This window comes from Cervus elaphus, chromosome 5, assembly GCF_910594005.1.
Source record: "Cervus elaphus chromosome 5, mCerEla1.1, whole genome shotgun sequence".
Classification (NCBI taxonomy): Eukaryota; Metazoa; Chordata; class Mammalia; order Artiodactyla; family Cervidae; genus Cervus; species Cervus elaphus.
Window position 1 is genome coordinate 7,395,118 of NC_057819.1, and position 19,995 is coordinate 7,415,112.

At 46.0% G+C, this 19,995-nt stretch overlaps 2 protein-coding genes and 1 long non-coding RNA gene across 9 annotated transcripts in view; 1 reads left to right on the forward strand and 2 right to left on the reverse strand.

Moving 5' to 3' along the window:
* MYO18B (myosin XVIIIB) overlaps nt 1–183 on the reverse strand; it is a 221,852-nt gene extending 221,669 nt beyond the window's left edge. For 4 of the 5 annotated variants that reach the window (XM_043901506.1, XM_043901501.1, XM_043901505.1 and 1 more), the window contains exon 1: nt 5–183. The gene's annotated coding sequence lies outside the window, so the exon portion shown is untranslated. The remainder of the gene's footprint in view (nt 1–4) is intronic. The other variant, XM_043901502.1, reaches the window with a different exon arrangement.
* A 201-nt stretch (nt 184–384) lies between these two features.
* LOC122693739 lies at nt 385–4,102 on the forward strand. 2 transcript variants are annotated; one of them, XR_006341005.1, is made up of 3 exons: nt 385–1,017; nt 3,566–3,735; nt 3,977–4,102. It is a non-coding gene; the product is annotated as an uncharacterized LOC122693739 (long non-coding RNA). The 2 variants fall into 2 exon arrangements; XR_006341006.1 differs by having other exon boundaries at nt 385–1,005.
* GRK3 (G protein-coupled receptor kinase 3) overlaps nt 3,957–19,995 on the reverse strand; it is a 114,601-nt gene continuing 98,562 nt past the window's right edge. For both annotated transcript variants that reach the window (XM_043901507.1, XM_043901508.1), the window contains 4 exons: nt 16,456–16,618; nt 13,811–13,947; nt 11,370–11,483; nt 3,957–10,230 (listed from right to left, as the gene is read on the reverse strand). In XM_043901507.1, the coding sequence (XP_043757442.1) occupies nt 10,069–10,230; nt 11,370–11,483; nt 13,811–13,947; nt 16,456–16,618 (576 nt within the window). In that variant the 3' untranslated portion in view covers nt 3,957–10,068. The remainder of the gene's footprint in view (nt 10,231–11,369; nt 11,484–13,810; nt 13,948–16,455; nt 16,619–19,995) is intronic.

Here is a 19,995-nt window from a genome sequence, read left to right on the forward strand (position 1 = left end):
GACGGTACCTTCTCCACCCGGGGCCAAGGGCACAGGATCCGCTCCCGTCCGAGGGGCCTCCCCGGGTCGCAGCACAGAGATCCCACCAAGCTGGGCGAGCAGGGACGGAGGAGAAATGTCCACAGCTCCCCTCCGCACACCGTCGTTCACATCCCCTCCCCTGACTGCTCCTCCCGCACCCTCCCCTGCACCAGTGTGATAGCAGCAGCTGAGTGGACAAGTCATTTCTAAAATTAGCCGCTGAGCTCCAGGTCTGGACGGGGGACGCAGCCCGGGGTGGCCGCTGACCAGGCAGCCGGAGCGCATGGACATATTTGGTGGCGCGGAGCGGGGGAGGGGACAGCTCCCGACACAAGCACATTCTCCCCCCCAACGCCACCCCGTCCAGGGCGGGCCACTCAGTCACACTCCCGCCTCCGCTCCACGCAGATAACCGGAGGCCACAGCAGCTGGGCGAGGAGGAGAGCCCGGCTCCATGTCCCAGCTGGTCTCTGGAAGGACATCACTGAACCAAACGCTGGTGTCTCTTGGTAAACAATCAATGCGTGGAAACACAGGTAAGAAGGAGGCGACCGCCATCACGCGCAAACCTGAGGTCTTCTGTGAACTCACCTCCTAGTCCCGACAACCCCAGGAGGTAGGGTTTTCCCCAGGCCCGTCTTACCCATGGGGAAACTTCGGCTTGGAAAAATGAACCAACTTACCTTACGCAGCCCACCGACTCAACCGACGTGGATCTGAGCAAACTCCGGGAGACTGTGAAGGACAGAGAAGCCTGGCGTGCTGCAGTCCGTGGGGTCGCCAAGAGTCGGACATGACTTAGTGACTGAACGACAACAACCTTAAAAAGCAGAGAGCCAGGATTTGAACCCACCAAGTTCTTTCTGGCGTCCCCCCAGAGGGCACGGTCTTAAAACACTGCAGCAAATGAGAGGCTCTAAAGCCTGCCCTGTCCACTGCCTGTGTTACCGCCTCTGGTCCTTGGGCTCGAATCAACAGGAATTGGTGAGAAGCCGGGTGAGGAATTCAGGCAAGGCTTTCCTGGGGCTCGGGCTGCAGCAGCAGGGAGCGAGAACAAGAAACAGGTGCCCTCACTTGCTCCCCAAGGAGGGCGGGCTGGTTCCTTACATGAGGGGAGGGTGGGGGTGGATGCCTGGCTCAGGCAGGAGGGGTGGCCTAGGTGGTCTGCCCACCCTCATGGTGAGGTTGGGTGCACGGACCATGCGCAGTACTGGCTTTTGCTCCCGGCACCTCCACAATGCCACTTTGCTTGTGGCCTTTTGTATTTTCTTGTTCCGAGGAATTACCCCAACTGTGCATGCATGCAGTTAATGTCTCTCTGTATTCCCTTGCTCTAAAAGAAGTTCGTCCAATGTTGGCGCAAACACTTGGGAAAAGGACCCCAGGTCCCGGCCTATCTCACCTAGAAGGAGAAAAGAAGGGACTTTCACAGATTATGTATGTCATGCTGGTCCACACAGCTAGCAAGGGGTTGTCAGGATGCAAATCCCGGACTTCCTGACTCTGAAGCCCATGGTCATTAGAATGAATGGTCATTTCAACAATTTGTTTTTGTTTTAATGTGACTGTATCAGATATGTATTACATGTAACCCAGACAAACTTTATCACTGAGCCTGACTAAAGAGATGTACTTGTTCTTTATTGAAGTATTGTTGATTTACAATATGATCTTAGTTTCAAGTGTACAAGACAGTGATTCCAAATTTTTATAGGTTACACTCCATTTAAAGTTACACTACAAGAGGTGAGCTTTTTCAATGGCATCTAGAAAGGGCAACAATTATGTGTTGAGTTTGAGTAGCTAAGCCTCTGAAAGTGCAGTCAGTATGATCTTATTTTACATTTGTTAGAGGGACCAAACTTTACGCAAACCAGTGGAATATTAGTAAATCTGTTTCTTCCTTTTTCCATTCCTCCTTGGTCAGGAGGGCATTTAAAGACAGAGAAGCGAAACCACCCTTATGTGTCACACAGAAACAATGAGGCGGAAGACAGGTTTAAAATAGGATCAGGCTAGTAGCCCAGAGGCATCTTCTTCTAACTTTCACTAACATACATGTAAAAGGCAGAACACTTTGAAAATTCCCAATGCAGGAAACTATGACTGACGGTCAGGCGGTCAGGCAGAGACATGTTTTGCTCAGTCGCGTCACGTCTGACTCTTTGCGACCCCACGGACTGTAGCCCGCCAGACTCCTCTGTTCACAGAGGTTTTCCAAGCAAGAATACTGGAGCCTGTTGCCATTTCCTCCTCCAAGGGATCTTCCTGACCGAAGGATGGAAGCTGGGTCTCCCGCACTGGCTGTTTACCACTAGCACCACCTGGAAAGCGGGGTTGTTCAGTGGCTCAGTCGCGTCCGACTCTTTGCAACTCCATGGACTGTAGCCCGCCAGGCTCCTCTGTCCATGGAGTTCTCACAAAATACTGGAGCGGGTTGCCATTCCCTTCTCCAGGAAGCCCTTTACCAGCTATCAAATCAACTCTATGAACTGGGCATTTTATCCACTTTCCAATGCTATCTTTTAAGAAGAAAAATGTAGAATCCAGTCATTTGGGGTATCTGTAAATCAGGCAAAATGTCTCCTTGCTGTGACCATCTGCCTCTGTCTCCCATTTCACCTGTTAGGGACAAGTTAATGTGGGCCACTAAGCAGACTTCCCCTTGTGGGCTTTGCTGATCATGTGCATGTCCAAAGCTGCGTGCATGAGCACAGAGTGAAGCCTCACGGTTTCCCTGGAGATAACCAGCCTGAACAACTCGGACTGAAAACCTTTTTTCAACCTCTGGTACCCAGAATGGTTAGAAAGCAGCCAGGAAAAGATAGCCTTTCCTTTAGTTCAGCACCCGGTTCCTGCCCAGGCAAACCAGCAGGAGCTCCGGGTTCAGAAGGCACGGTTTGAGGGGGACGATGACACAGAGGAGATCCTTAGACCATGTGGGAGCAGCCCTGGGCCGTGCGGGAGAAGAGATTTCCTTTTCGCTCTCCAGGTACAGCCGAAGTCCCTGACATTTACTCTTGGATGGAAACTTGGAGGATGTTTTTGGCTACAATGGCCCTTCAAAGTATCTAATTCAACTCTCTTAATTTAGGGATGAGAGAACAGAGGACCAAAGAGGCTGCCTGGTGACCTTGCTGGGAATAGGGTCCCCAGCCTGCTCCCTCTCCTCCTGGGTGCCAAGGGGTGACCGGATATCTGCAGCTCTCAGCAGTGGGCCCTGGTTACCTACTATGTCAGACCAAGGGCTCCGCCACCAGGGTGCCCTCTGCCCGTAATGATGACCACGTGCTCCACAGCTGGGGCTCCCGTCGACTGTTTTGTGAGATATTTTCAAGTTGGCAAATACAAATACACTCCATGGGCCAACTGTGAAGGCCATCTTTCCTGAACCAGTCAGGGACAGGTGTTTCCAGCTCAAGCAGAGAGGTTATCTCCCTACCCTCGACCTATGGGCCAACAAGCAGGCATGCCTGTGGCTCTGGGCCACCACCTCCTTAAATTTCTGGCTTAAAGTGACACACGCCACGGGGTCTCTCCACAGGTCTTTGTGGGAGCAGGGCTGGAGGAGAGGCCTTAACGTCTGGGAGGGAAGCCAGGGTCACCCTGAGAGTACACGCAGGAGGCCTGGCCAATCTCCTAAAAAAATTGGAAACAAGACGGACCCCCCGGCTCTCCCAGACTCTTTCCTGGCGCCATGCCTTCCACGAGCAGGTTAGTCTCCCAAACCCCGACACTGAACTTGGCTGTGCTCCAACAATCCTTGAAATTGGCAGAAAAAACTTGTTGGCAGTTCCCTTCCTATAACAAAATCCGCCTCTGCGTGAATTTCCCCCCAAATCAGGATTTCTTACAAACGAAGTCACCTCCTGATAACCGAATAGCTTGATGAAGAAATGTAGTTTTTAGCTGGGTGGAAAAACAGCACACCAAAGTTAAGTCTCTTTGTATACAGATCCTGTTTATTGAGGTTTATATAAGTAATTTATCAACAAAGAAAACCAGCCTGGCTGCCCCCCAAATGACCATGAAAAACGACGATACTAACCGACGGTGACACACCACGCACGGGACAGGTGACCTCAGACCTGGCCCAGCATCTCACATGGGAAACGATTTCAGACCGGTAAACACACACCAAGAGGTGGCTGTGACCTCTGCTGGCACAACTGATGGGAAGAGGAAGAAAACCAGATAACAGGTACAATCTTTAGATTTATAATATCCAATTCATTGACCTCTTTTGGCATAGCAATGCATGAGAGAAAACAGATTTATTTCTTCAAAGGTGTTACCCTTTGGCCACAAACAGAACAAATATGTGACCATGTGGATGGTTATGCAGCAAGGGACACAAGGAGAGAGAAATGTCAGCGTGTGAGGACGGACCCCCTCACCCCTCACAGGGACCCATCTTCACTGTTTCATGTGGACCCCTCAAAGGTCTGCTCGAAAATAAGACCTCTTGCAAAGTTTTAACGGTGGACAAGCCCATTTCCCAAATCATTTTGAATTGGCGAGATGGGAAGAGTCATGTTCAAAGGAGCTGCTCCCAGAAGTGCTGCTTTTAAACCCAGTCGGCTGTTTTCTGAAGAACGTGGAGGAAGAGGCTTCCATTTAGGGAGCTGATCAATCAGGTGCTACAGTCAAATCTTGAGGCGATGGCAAGACTGGCTGGGGGATTTGGCACAAGGAAGAGTCAGAAGTGATGCTCTGCAGGTAGACTTCAGCTCCTGAAGGCTGGCCATACAAGTACCTACCTGCCCTGCTTGCTGGCGCCCCTACGTGCCACTGTGAAATCTACATCATGAGGAGAGGACACCAACATGCTTTTCTGAAGTTCTTCTATGGTGGAGCTGGTCTAGAGGGACGCGTTCGGCGAACCTGTCCCCAAGCACAGGGCCTTCAGAAGAGGTAGATGAAAGCAGTACCTCATGGCAAGTTCACGGTCAGGTGTTACCCAAGAAGTGCACGTGCCTCTCGGCACAGCTCTGAGGGTTAAGCTGTTGTTGAAAAAAGTCTGCGGGCCATGAGAAGGGATGTCCGCCCCCACACTGCTATAGGCTTTGCTTTAATTTTATTTTGTGAACAAAACAAAACAAAATGAAACAGAAAGGAGTGCGTTTTCTTAAATAACAAACTATACAAATAAAAAGGAGCAGAAGCAGTTAAGAAATGTTTTTGATGAGAACAAAGAGAGAGTTCAATAAATAATATAAAATGCTTTTGTGCTAAAATAGAACTCTTGTTTATATATATATATATGTATATGTAGTTTGGCATCTTAATGTTACCCAGAAAAAAGCCACATCTGTTAGTTAAAACATAGAAAAATACAAACAATAAAACTTAAAAAAAATGGCCAGTGCTTAGCTCATAAACCATATATAAAATGTACATCATGGAATATATCAACTAAGAAACAAGAAGTTGAATTTCAAGTCCTTTGAAATATGAATACATGATTAGAAAATTTCTCCATTCCCTACCTTCACAAGAGACATGTTAGGAAAAAAACTAAAATGGAAGCATAGTTATCAGTTTTTCAGAGATGATTTTGCAATTTCTTAGGTATAAGACAGTTTACTGTAGAACATGAGTTATTTAAGTCTAAAATGAAGAATTAAATTTTTCCTATATATGGTTTTGACAAATGCATATCCTGTTAATTCACTTTCTGTAACATGTGCTTTTTTTCTTTTTTATAAAGGCAATTTAAAATTTGGGGTGCTACATTATCAGTAAGTGCTAACCCAGCCATGCCAGTGAAGTGGCCGGTCACTCGTGTCCCCATTGCCAGAGCTGAGCATCTCTGTCACCCTTTCGTCAGAGAATGGCTCTCTTACGTCTTCGAGGATGAAGGAAATCTAAAGGCCATTATGATTCGAGGAAACCAAGAAGTATCATTTTAGAGTTCAACTTTCATTCATTCTACAGTAAATTTTTTAAAATGTGGCCTGGATACAAAAATTCTTATTAACATGAATTTAAATGATTAATTCTTTAAAGCTTCTCAAGTCAACCCGATGCAGGAGGAAAATCATGTTAGAATTTTAGGGGGAAAAAAAAATGTTTTGAGAAGTTCAAACTGTTAGAGCCACTCCGCCTGGCTCAAGCGGCAATAAGCCTCGTGTTGTTATCGTCAGGGAATCACAGTAACTTCAGCGCTTCTGCGGCCACGTCCCCACCCCACATGCAGGGCAGGGCACTGAGAGCCACCCACACCTCCCTCTGGCCCCCTGCTTGGCTGCCAGGCACACACAGCCAGACGGGCAGCAGCTCTGGGCTCCGTGGGCCTTCCCCAGGGCTGCTGGATGACAAACAGGGGCAACCTAAAGTCCTGGTGGAAAGCAAACAGCCTAATCTAAGTCTCGTAGCTCCACAGTCAAAGAGACCAAGTCTTACAAGTTACTATTCAACTCCTCTTCTTCTAAGAGGAGGACAGCCCTGAAGCCCCAAGTTTAACTGTAACTTCCCTGGTCCTTGATGGTGTAAAGAGATGAGTTTTTACCAGCAAATAAACTCCTTTTTCTCTTTGCCCCACTTCTACCAGGACGTCTCAGGATCTGTCACAGATCTGAATGAAGGCTGCTGACTCCTCTCTGCCATCCCCCGGCAGGCGAGGCGTTCACTTTCCAAGTATCTCTGAATGACACACATACATTTCCCTGAATGTAGGTGAGAAAAATTACAACTAATTAAATCACACAAGAGAAGTTTTATCTTACACTGGCACATTGTAGATTTTTAACAGATTTACATCTAGCGAAAAAAGTCCAACTTTGAGAATTTTCTTTTTTTCTGGATGGGTTAAAATTATGAAACATCAGAAAAGTCAATTCCACAGAAAAAGTCAAACGTTGTATTGGATTGACTAAACTATAAATTCCAAATGAAATTAAAAAAAAAATCCTCACGGGGTTGGGGGGGAACACACTTTGATCTTCAGAATTAAACCACATTGTCAGTTGGTCAATGACATTTTTTTAAAATGACCAGCGAGGGTCTTCAAACAATTGTTGCCAGGGTCTGTATGGAATATTTCAAACTGCAAATCAAGGCGAAACATTGCTTTAAGAAGGTCGTTGTTTGTGGCTGTTGCTCTATTTACTTCTCCAGCTTTGTTGCTGTCTTTCTTGAGCAGAATGCTATCTTTCTTCTCTTTACATACAGAACCTGAAGTTGTCGTGTCTGTGAATTGACCAGTTAGAGGCACAAGTAGTGAAACGTTCTCATTAGCAATGAAACAACAGCTGATTTCTAGCAGTTTTGCTGAAAAACCATACTTAAACATGACAGAGAAGGAAAAAACCATGAGCCCCAGTGACATAAGGGGATAAATGCACCAAGGAGAATGTTAACAGGCCAAAAAAAGAAATAACCTCAGATTCTCCCAAGCTTCTAATTCATTTCATAGATGTCACACAGCAGCGTAATCAATTTTTAGGCTTTGCTTTAATGATTCCTTTGCTTTATGAAATCGAGACATTAACATAGTTTTATAAAAATATCAGCTTCGACGATTTTCTCAAACATTAAAACATCCCAACCATATAAATATAAAATAATGATAGTACTTGTGCTCAATTTTGTCCTTTTGAACGGTCCAAATGTAGTTACAGCCAAACATGAAGACCTAAAACACCACGTACACCAAGTCTTCTAAAAACAATCGACTTCTTTGGCCATGTGGGTACCAAGTGCTGGCACAGAAGGGTCCTGGAAAGTCTTCCATCTGGCAGTAGAGACACATACCCCATCAGAACGGCTGCACGAATGAGTTCAGGAGGAAGACTGGCCTCTCTGGGGCTGTCAAACTAGACCCCAACACAACCCAGGACCCACCCTAAAAAAGCCACTCATCCTAACCTCACAGAGTACTTTTAATAAGTGACATCCACGTGACACTTCTCAGCCCTGTCCTTATCCATCCATCTTGAGTTGAGGGAGTTTCCTTGGAATAAATCTGAGGCAACAGAGCTCTCGGGGTGTTTCCAACTCATTTTTCTTTTCCAAAGGGAAGACGACCTTATGTTCTGGTCCAGAGCTTAAATGATGTTTTTCAGAGATGCAAACTGGCATAGCTGGTGCCCTGGGTATGCAGTGTTGGGATGCTAAGCCCAGACCCCTGAGGTTCATGTACCTTCTCCACGGAGAGGTTGCATCTCTCCTCTGTCCAGCAGAGGCGTGAGGCTCAGCAATTTCTAAACTATAATTTACTCATCTCTGAACTGGAAGCGCTGAGCACACACGAGCTTGCAACAGAGCCGCTAACAACAACGGTGACAGTGATGGACAATCGCTATGGGAAGATGTTCACTCATCATGAAGTGCTTTTCCATCTCTGTTTTTTTGTTATTTCAACTTTTTTTAAAAAATGGAATTTGAATACTCTTCTTCCCTTTACACATCAGGAGAATCCATGTAAATAGTAGGCCCCAACTTCTACACTGCAAACAGCAGAGAGCAGAACATGTATATTACACTCCAACTAGCAAGTGAGATAAACAGTAAACCTCGCAGTTTCTTCTCCAAGGAAATTTCTATGAAACAAAAGGCTGTTTCAGTAATTATCTTCCCAAACTCTCAAGACGTCGTTTCGTTAAGAAGGACTGACTTTCCCAGTGAGCACGGCACACGAATGTAAACACAGAGATTTGGAACCACTAAAAATATCGAGGACAGGATACAGATAATTACGATGTCAAGTTATTTATATTGTGAGTAGTCGACTTGGAAACAGACAATAAAAGTGCACTAAGAATAGGACAAATATGTTGACTTTGAAAACTACTGTTATTATTTTTAGTCTGATGACACGGAGGACATCACTGGGAAACACACTGGGTTTTAGAACCCAGCACTTACTTGGGGCCTGACACCAACCCCGGGGAGAGGACGGCCACTGGGACCCAGCCATTGCTGTCACGGGATGGCCCGTCCGGGCCCGGGATCACTAATGACAGTTGAACGACAGCACAAGTTCAACACACACAGTTAACCCCTTCTGGCACATTCATCTTCGGCATTCCTTTTTCAATAAAATTCATTTTAAGTTATACTAAAATGTTAAACACAGTTTCTTTCCTTGACTCATTCATTACCGAGATGCTTCCTGAGGTCAGGCAGAGGGAACCAGAGGTGCTGGGTCACATGACCGCTTCTGTCCAAACCCAAGACAGGTGTCCCCCCAGGCGGTCCCGGGCACCCAGACACAGGAAAGTGCTGTGGACTTGGAGGGTTTTGAAAACAGCTATTGCCTTGAGATGTAAACCGCCACTGCCTCTCTTGTAGAGCCACTGCGAACCTTCTGAAGATCTGTGATCTGATGCCTCAGGTGTTGACTGCTCCCACACCCTCAGGGGGTGGGGATGGGGTGGCGGGCAGGGTCCTCGATCCCCAGCTGCCTGAGCTCCCTGTCACAGGCAGGCTGGTACCCGTGGGTGCAGCACCCATGGGGAGGGCCCAGGTGCAACCCTCTAAGAAAACCTCTGCAGCTTTCAAGCCTGGGAGAACAAAAGACACCCCCGGGGTGGTCTGCCATCCCCCTAGTAGCACAGAGCAAAGACAGTCAAAAACCCAGGAGCGGCTGTTGATGGACAGAACGTGGCAGTGCAGGGCAATCTGAACAGCAGACTGCTCGATCCCATCTTAGCAAGTCTGAGATACACTTGCTAGTGGATGTAAAAAGTGCCGTGATCAGTAGGGAGCATTTCAAGTTCTAGGTTCACCCATAACCAACAGAAACGTATGGCAAAGAAGGAGAATTTCATTTCTTCAGTAGTTTCGAGGACAGAGAGATGCGATGGTGGCAGAGGCCCTTAGGAGGGAGGAGGCACCCCCGAGCCTGACGGTGGTCACCACTCCTAGTGGAAGCATCTCAGAGTCCTGGCCCTAGCCCGGCCACAGAGCACCCTGGATGGGAGCAACTCCGTCTCTCATCCTCACACTTTTCCCCAAGGCTGCACTCTGAGGACTAAGCAGCCCATGTGGACTGCCCGGAGGAGGAGGTGCTTTCTCCCGGGACCCTCTCCATCAGTCAGGGGTTCAGAGGCCGTTGCTGTTCCTGTGGCAGAGAGGTGGCTTTGAGAGTTCCACGACGGCCGAGCGGGATTTGTTGAGGAACTTGGGGGCTCGCCGTAGCAGCTGCTGGGCCTCCGTGAATGTCTCTGTCAGCTCTTTCTTCCACTGCACAAACTCTGGGTCACTCTGAGGGCAAACACATGGAGGGGAGGAGTTGGGACAGTGTCACGGCTCTGCTGACACATGTGGAAGCCTCTGGCCAGTTCAGATGGCCTCGGAACACCCCCCCAGGGAAAGCACACCCCATGTCCCTCCCCTAGGCCAGTGAGGAAGCGGGGAGGCACACAAGAGACTTCCTCCAGGGGCCCCTTGCTCAGAGGAGGGACCAAGCCCTTCAGAGGAGCCTCATACGGCCCCACTGGGAGACTTGCTGCCTTGACTTTGTAGAGCAATCACCTGTGATCTCTGATGTCTTACCACAACTTAGGTCTAGAAGATAAAATATGAGGAGTTGGCTTTTTTTGGCTGAGCTGCACAACACATTGGATCTTAGTTCCCCAACAAGGGACTGAACCCGCGCCCCTGCAGTGGAAGCATGGAGTCTTAACCACTGGACCACCAGGGAAGTCCCCAGGGAGGAGTTTTCACAAATTTAAGAAGCACCTTCGCATGTGTAATCATGTCATGAAGCAATTAAGCATATGTTTTACTATCAGCTATTGGTTTATCTCTCTAAACATGCTCTCTCTTTACACACACACACACACACCCCGCCCCAGCAGAAAAGTGTTGAAGTCACAAAATAAGCACATCTTTGTATCTGCTACTGCTCTCTTTCTCTAAATATGCTCTTTTTCACACCTCCACACCCTCCCTCAATACCTCAGTAGGTAAGTGTCCAGGAATTAAGTCTGAGCTACGATAGAACTTCGGGAAAGAAAAATGGCATTTCCCTGCTCACAGTTACTTGAGGATCTTATGTTTATTTAAACACAAACCTCAATTTAAACATGCTTAAAGAGCAGAGCAGATCTGGGAAACTGTGGAACAAATGCAATTTGAAGCCCCTGTTAATTACTGGATGGTTTCCAGAGAGGGGGTAACCACGTTATTTCGGGTCCTTCCTCCTGTCATCTTCTAAGAACACTTCTTTTAAAATAATTGTTAATTTGCTGAAAACTTGTGTCTTCTGCCTTTCTTGCTAAGTTTGTGAGTGATGAAGCGTGGACTGAGAAAATGTCAGATAAGCAGGCAGGCATCTTTGCTGAACGTTTACATCACTGTTGTAACCTTCACCCCTGTGGGAAATGCAAATGAAGACTCACCTCACACTGCAAGACAAACTGCTTCCCTCCTTTTATCCTCAACAAAATGCACTTTTTGTCTTTAATCTGAGTTTCTTCCACGGACACAATCTGTTCCATTGTCAGTAAATTTTGCTATTGGTAAAAATAAATGATGAGTTACTTCACTTATTATTGCATGAATTTTTAAGTTAATAAATCATACTGAAAACTACCAGCTCAGATAAAGAAAAAAAAAAAAAAAACAGCCATCTTTCTTTCTTTGATGATATTCTAGAAGTGGGGGAGAAACAACTACAAGGGAAATGTACAAACATTCAAAATATCTCAAAGAAAGCTGCAAAGAGAGAAATATCTCTATGAGGCAGAAAGCAAAGCTGTTCCCTCAGCACAGCACTGACGTGGGGAAGAGTGTGGAGCACGCACCTCTCCGGCATCACACACTCCCCTGGATGCAGTCAATCCTGCTGCGAGGGAACAATGATGCGATACACATGATATGCAGGAGCCAGGGGGGTGGCACTGGCTTTGAACCCGCAGCTCAGGACACGTTTGGGCATGTTAGCTTGTAAGCAACTGCTGTTCTGATCATATCGAAATGATGCCATAAACACAGGTGATGTGCTTAAAAGATGGTCCCTCTGGGTCCATGGCATCATTGCCTCTGGTGAATGCCACAGTGCCTCTGAGCACCTTACCATTTTATGTTTTTTGGGGTAAATACTCCAGGAATCCTAAATGAAAAACAATACCATCATAAACTCACATTTCTTTTCTCCTGACTTAAACTTAACGAATCTACCCAAGCACATGACATAGCTTCATGAATCGACACTAAACATTTTCTTAAAACCAAGGTAATTTATCACATCCAGTGGTAAGCAAAATAAGATTATCTTTTTTTAGTATTCGAATATTCTGAAAAGTGAGATAATCTCCCTTCAATGTGTACAAAAGTGACTTACTAAGGCCATTCACTAACTGCAAATAAACATTATATAATGATATATGTATGGATTAACACTAAAGTGTATTATAGAATTACATTCTGCAATATAAAAAATACACATGTAATATTATATAAAATATAATTATATACACTATTTTATATGTGTATTTTATATTACACAATATTTACTAGTACCTGAGTTATAACTGAGGATACTCCCAAAGAGTTTTCTTAATCTCAACTCAGATCCTGGCTGCATTACTTTTTAGAAGATGACTTCTACGGCACTAGCAGTAGTGAGAAGATCCTGCTCATTTGTAAAGAACGTGGTCATGCTCAGACAGCAGTCACTCACAATTAAATGGCATCTTCACCAACAGGGATTTGCAAAACTCATTCCAAAGCCGAATACACCAGGTGTGGGCTCACCACTGGTGGGCTCCACGCCCCAGGCAAGGGGAAGCCGTACTCCGATACACCAACTACATTTTTCACAGCTGGGACCGCTGTCCTGTTTATGATGACCAACCTTCCCTCTCCAAGAGCAGAGAGCCTTCCACCTGGGCCACCCCTTTCCAGGGACATGAGCCCCCAGCTCTTCACACAGCAGGCGTCTAATAAATGCTGCCCAGCTTCCCACAAGTGATGGCGGGGATCGGAGATTTCCTTCTTCTCATTCACAAACATCAGCCCTTGAGAGGACCTTACAGGGCTGCCGTATCTGTCTTCCTGTCTAATTGGATGGAGCCCACTTCCGGTCTTCTAGACAGGTGCAGCAGGACAGGAGGGCAGGTGCTCTGAGCTCGGTGCCAAGCCTCTCGGGCTGCACCAATGACCTTGCTTCACCTGACCCCGACTCGGGAAGGCCTCATCACGGAGACAGGCAGGCCTTGGTCAGAATCACTCCTCACCCAAACCTGTCACTGGGGCCAGACCTTCCCTCTCTAAGTCCTGGTTCTCTCTTTATAAAGGTTGGGCCTCTAAGGGTGCTAAGCAAATTAAATGTGTGTGTGTGTGTGTGTGTGTGTGTGGACAGCACCTGGCCCAAGATAAATATGCAAAAACTGTAGTAGTTGTTACAATTCCTTTTCTTTTTTAATATTAATTTTTATTGGACTATAGTTTGCTTTATATTGTTACCATTTCCACGTCTCCCCTTTTACAGATGAGGAAACTGAGGTTCAGTCAACAGAATGTGCTTCTGAGTCCCAGAGACACGAACAGTGTGTCTGAACACCTCTGACTCCAAAGTCCCAGTTTTTGTCCCCTTTTGGGATCCACCCAACCGCTCTCCAGCCTTCCGCAAACCTGCCTGCTCTGACTTCCCTGGATGGCACATTCTATTTTCAAGGGGTACCAAATCTTTCCTTGCTTCAGAGGAGTCTGAGAGTATGAACATGAGAAATCTCACATACACAGGTTAGAAGAGCACAGAGCACGGGAGAGCTTTTACAAACACGCCAGGGATACAAAATCACCATGGAAACGCGCTCGGCCGACGCTGCAGACTTACTCGCGACTCGCCCTCTCCTCTCCACTCAAGTCTGTTCGGAAAGAGGTAAAAATAGCGGCGCTGCCACTGGGTCAGGAAAGGGTTCCCCAGCTTCAGCATGTACCCGTGCATGATGCAGTCTCTTCCCAGGGCGTAATCTGAGGCACAGAACACAGCGGAGCGTTCAGCAGGGTCGGAAACAGAATGCCCGTAGGCTTCTCAGAAAAAAAGAATGACACGCTTTCTGGAAAAAGAACAAGTTGCTATAAAGAGAACAGTCTATAGAAATCATTACTTTGGCTTTTAAGCACATGAAAGAACAAACTTCTTCAGCTCTCTACTCACATATTAGATGGCTGTTTCTCCATATTCTGATAAATTCAAGATGCTCCTCTATCACTCTGAGAGGGTAAAAGCTTGTCTGCTAACTAGTTTTTTCATTATGCAGGGTGACAGTTGGGGAACAGAGGGTGATTATACTGTGCCTAAAGTACCTTTGCCTTTACATGGCATTGGGGTTCTCCCTTTAACGGTCTATTAAAAAGAACAGCAGAGAGGCGTCTTTGTCCAAAAAAACCAAAGTAACACAAGGATCAAAACTATTCTTTCTTCCACTTAAGGTTATAATTACCCTTTGAACATGTGGTTATGTAGAGAGACCAAGCTAATTTGGGCTCATGCCAAGTTCTGATTACATTTTTACAGCAAAGTATTGTCTTGAAAAAAAGGTCAATTTTAAGTAGCTTGCTTTGCCTTCCTTAGAGGCTTTGGTGGTCATGCTTAAATCATTCATTCATTCATTTATCATTCACTCAGTCATTCAGTTATGAAGGGAATGGATGCGTAGGTGCTAGGCACAGCGGTGAATAAAAGAGACAAAAGTCCTCGCCTTCAGGGAGCTAACACTCTTAGTTGGAGATTCATGTAATAAATAAGCAAAACCCACGTTGTATCACATGGACAAAAGCAGGAAAGGGATAAATGAAAGAGGGCATGGCCGGAGGAGGGTTCGTGGTGATGAGGTACAGTTCACGGAGTTGCCAGTTTAATGAAAAAGGTGTCTGAACTTCTCAATATACTTAAAGTGTAAGTCTTCTATTTTTACTTCAGAGATCTAAGCCTAGACTGTATTTTTGTGTAAGGGTGACCTCTGAGATATTCAACCAAGATCTAGTTATATCAAAATTACTTACATATATTTGAAGATAAATTCATTGTTCTGCTAGATGTTCTAATTGCAGCTCTAATTAAAAGGCTACACTTCAACAAGGTCATTAAAATATATATTTTTGTTTTCTGGGTCCAATCTGCCAAGATTCTAGTGACATCATAGGTCTCTCTTGAGCAAACTACTGAGGCTGTAATTTCCTGTGTAAAATCCATTCCAGAAAACGTGGTCGACAGTGATCTCAATGGACCCATTTCTCTAAAGAGCAGCTTAGAAATAAAGCCCCTTCCCCTGCAGAGTGGAGGTAAGCAAGGGTAAAGGGCTGCCATGCTCCCTTGGTGCAAATTCAGGTGAGTTTCAGCCAAGCAGTCATTCATCCTGGGATGGAGGACACTTTTCTAAGTAGGTGATAAATGCTACTAGGAACAGCCGACAAGACCCAGGAACCCTGCATCAAGATGCCCCAACCAAGGCAAGCTGTTCATAGATTGAAATGATTTCTGATCATTCTTACTATATGTTAACCTCAGGAAGGTCTTTGCTTAGAAGTAAAACCAAAGATATCTTAATCACTAACCACAACAAGTTTAAATCCAAAATCCACAAAGTCTTAGAAAAATCAAGACTGACAATATTTGGTGAATCAAAAATGACCAGTTTATTTAATACTGGATGTGACGTATTTCCCTTTGGAAATCCTAGTAGGTCACTCAAATATGGCCAATAAAACTATGGCTTGGTGACTCTTTAATGCTGTTTGTAATATGTATATACTCATGCCTCTGGACAATAAACATGTCTAATAATAAACATGTCTAATAAAACATGTCTAATAAACACCTCACATGTGGTGAGGCTAAGTTCCTCACCACCCTTTTTGGGGCCCAGTGGAAAATGAAAATGCAGGTTCCTTGTTAAAAAATTATTTAGAACGTCAAGATGGTGCCAGCAGAGCATTAACCTGGGGGTGGGGGCTGGGGGCAGGCCTGATGATACCACACAGGCCAGACGCCCATGAAGCTGGCCCTGCTCCTGACACCATCATACTTACTCTTTAAAGGAAAAAAGGCTTCCAAATTGGCTCTAAAATACTCCAAGATAAGAAGGCAAGAGTACTGACAAAATACTGCTGACAAACCCCCATACATATTACATGTGTGTGGACTAAAGACTTTGAAATATCAAGAATATACGTATTTACATATGCACGTGTAACTGAATCACTTTGCTGTGTACCTGAACCTAACGCAATGTTGTAAATCAACTATATTTCAATAAAAATTAAAAAATAAATAAAATAGATGAAGACGAGTGACTTTGCAACATCATTTCATGCTGAACACTCCCAGGCCAGGTAAAATTCAAACAACTGATGGCATTCCCCTCCCTCTCCCACCACTGGAAAGGATTTTATGACCCAGATACCATTTTCTGCTTTACCAGAGATCTTGAAAATTCATCGTATTAGAAATATCTTGAGACACACCGGCTATTTTACCTTCTTCGTGGCCAAGCTGCTTATTTTTAGCTCTCTTCCTGGCCTCGATTTTATCCGTGTCTGCATTCACTGCTTCATAAACCGTTTCTGCCACTTCCTGCTGCCAGCGTTCAGAGATCACCAGAGGGAAGTTCTTGTAGAGTTCTTGGTCGCAATCAAGAAGCTTGTTATTTTAAGAAATCAAGACATGTATGATTTGACATGCTTACAAAGGCAACAGATTCCAAAGCACCGTAACTGCGTGTGGGAAGATAATGAGGTGACAGGCTATAACCATTAGGAGACTACTTCTCAGCTGTCATAAACCTCTGCTGACGACCGTCGAGCAGTCAGGCGTATACTATACAACATGGAGAACATAGCCAGTGTTTCATAAGGACCACAAATGGAGTAGAACCTTTCAAAACTGTGAATCACTAGTAAGTTATATAATATTGTACATCAACTATACTTCAATAAAGTTTTTCTCAAAAAAAGAAAAACTAAACAAAGGACAATCCAACAACCAGGGTCCACCACAGGGTGATATATGATAAGGACACTTCACTTCCAACCCTGTGTCAGTCAGATTCAGGCCAATCTTCTACAGCATCCTTACTTTGTTTTTGCCAATGAAAAATTAACATATACAGGGTTTTCTTTAAAGTACTAGAAGAATCTGGCAATAAAAGAATATTTCAATTATAGTGAGGCTATTCTATTCGTGGGATTTCCAGGGGGCAATAAAGCTAAAGAATCCATCTGCCAATGCAAGAGATGCAAGAGATGTGAGTCTGATCCCTGGGTCGGGAAGATCCCTTGGAGAAGGAAATGGCAACCACTCTCGTATTCTTGCCTGGGAAATCCCACGGACAGAGGAGCCTGGTGGGCTACAGTCCATGGGGTCACAAATAGTGGGACACGACTAAGGGACTGAGCATGCACACACTTTTTATTTGTAAAGACAGGAAAACAGATCTCTGTGGGTTTAGAGACATCAACCAGGGAGAACCCAGGAGGGCCCGCTGCTCTCTACCCACCCTCCATTAATCTGGAAAGTGAGAAATACAGAAAGGTCAACCAGGCTGAATTTACCATTCAACCCACGAACCTTCCAACAAATCCACATGGAACAGTAGGATTAATCTCAAGACGTGTGAAGCGTTTAGGCAACTTGGCCTTTTAGAGGCGCTATGATAAAAATTACACGTAATGACAGCATCTCTCTGCCAAACTATTACTCAGAGTTCTTCGTTCTTCCCCCTAAGTGAGGCTGTGCTCTGAAAACGAGCTGGGAAAATGCTTTTTCATATCTGAGCTACAGTTTTGTGGCAGAAAGATAAGCGATCCTACTGATAGAAAATAATAGGCCTGTCTCTCAAAAGCATAGCCCTTTCTAGAAGCTTGACTCACTCACTCCCTTGCCTGAGAGGTGAGTATGGGAGAGATATTACTACAGGCAAGTCACTTAGAAGAAAAATGGAGAAAGACTGAGGGTGAGGCTCTGGACCACAGGCCTTTGGCGCATCCCTAAACCACTGAACCACTGGATGAACCTGCATCCAGGTCCCAACAGGGATGCTCTCCACCCGCCCTTATTGATCTGTTACCCGAAAGTGAAGATTTCTGAGGTCAAAATGTGTACCGTTTTTCCCCTTTCTGCTTTCTTCAGATGCCCAAACCAAGCTGGGTGCTGACCTTTTGGGTGTCCTGAGTGTGAGCACGTGTGTGTGTGTGTGTGTGTGTGTGTGTGTGTGTGTGTGTGTGTGTGTGTGTGTGTGTGTGTGTGTGTGTGTGTGTGTGTGGAGTGGAGTGTCAGAGCATCAAGGCTGGGTGAGCACCCTGCGATAACACCGGGACAGATTCTGGAGTCTGGTGAAAGTGAAAATACCCTCCTTTCCCAAGCAGTTGCTCCGAAATGGATGCCTCTGCTTTATGTATAAACGGTTCCAGCTCCTGAAAGGCCAGAGAGCCTTGGTCTTTGTGACTCAGCCTATGTGAAAAATGCATAAAACAAAGCCCTACCAGAAGTAAGCTGTTTTTCCTTAAAGACGATGTGCTATTTCAGCCGCTTTTTAAGAGACACAGTCTTCTCAGCTCTGGCTCAGGAAGAAGCAAAACCAGCCCAACAACAGGTCTTAGCGCACCAGCCAGGAGGCGGACACAGGTGCCCCAACCCCAGAGGGGGCCTGGCAATGAAACCGCTGGCTTCATGGGGGAGAAAACCAGCGCTCCCGAGGCTTCCGCAACAGCCCCGGCTCACTCTGTAATAAGTGAGGGTCTGAGCCCAGCCTGTCTGACTCCAAAGGCCAGACTACAGCTGACAAAACCAAAAGCATGAGAATCCCCTTTGGATACTAAAAACTTCACGGGCTCCCATGTGATATTCACTTTCTTTTTAGTGTCCTTTGCTGGAGAGAAGCATGTCTGATGACAAAACTCTTCTGTGACAGCAGTGATCCTGAGATAACTCTGTACAGGGGCTGTTTCCGAAGCCGCAGGGTGGTCGTTACAGCCCGACAAGTCCTGTCATCCAGGCCACAGGAGAGGCCGAACCCCTGGGCAGCGGTCGGCTGTTATCCCCAGGGGCGCCAAGGCTCCAACCAGGGAAGCGGCCGTGGCCCTCTCCGCTGTGCTGCTCCTGGGCTGCTCCGCCACCCTCCATCCTGAGGAACTGACCCCACGAGCACACCAACCACATTTACAGCTGGCTGCCTGGTAGGAGACCAGAAGGCAGACACAAGGCCAGGGACGCAGCCCGCTGAGACGACACGGTGGCGGGGCAGGGGCGGCTCTCAGAGGTTTGTGGTGGTGGTGGTGGGGAGACTCGGGGGGAAGCTGAGAAAGTGGGAGCAGTGAGAACTTGACATGCAGTGACACGCTTTGACTCAGCAGCCGAAAGAGGGCGACTTTGTCTCGTGACTCATCATCTCTAAATATGCCCTTGTCTACTTGGAAAACAATGATAGGAACCAAAGTTTGAAAAACGCAGAGGATGCTATATGTACAAAAAACAGTGATTATTCACTTTTGATTGACAAGTGTGAAATGATTCATGCTGCTTGCCCTTTTCATCCTAACACAGAGAGACTGGGAAATTTGGGAGAATTAAGACGGCTGGCTCTCTGGCTTGAAGCCAGGGAATGTTTGCCATCACATGGTTGTTTTTCCCCCTTCATAATACATCTGAGTTTTCTATTAACCACCAATCTATCCAAATCAATAACAATGTGATTATTTTTCAGTTTATCAAACATGAAACGGGTGGTCAAAGAAAGCTCTCCTACGGGAGGGACTTCCATGACGGTCCAGTGGTTAAGAATTCGCCTTCCAATGCAGAGGATGTAGGTTCCATCCCTGGTCTGGGAACTGACATCCCACACGCCACGGTGCTACTGAGCCCGCACATTGCTAACTAGAGAGAAGCCCGTGTGTTGCAACTAAGACCTGACAAAATAATCAAATAAAAAAAAAAAAGCTTTGTAGTCTCTAATTCAGGTCTTGATCTCTTCTACATTCATCAAACACGTGGATATTCATCTGCAAGTTACAGTCCAACAC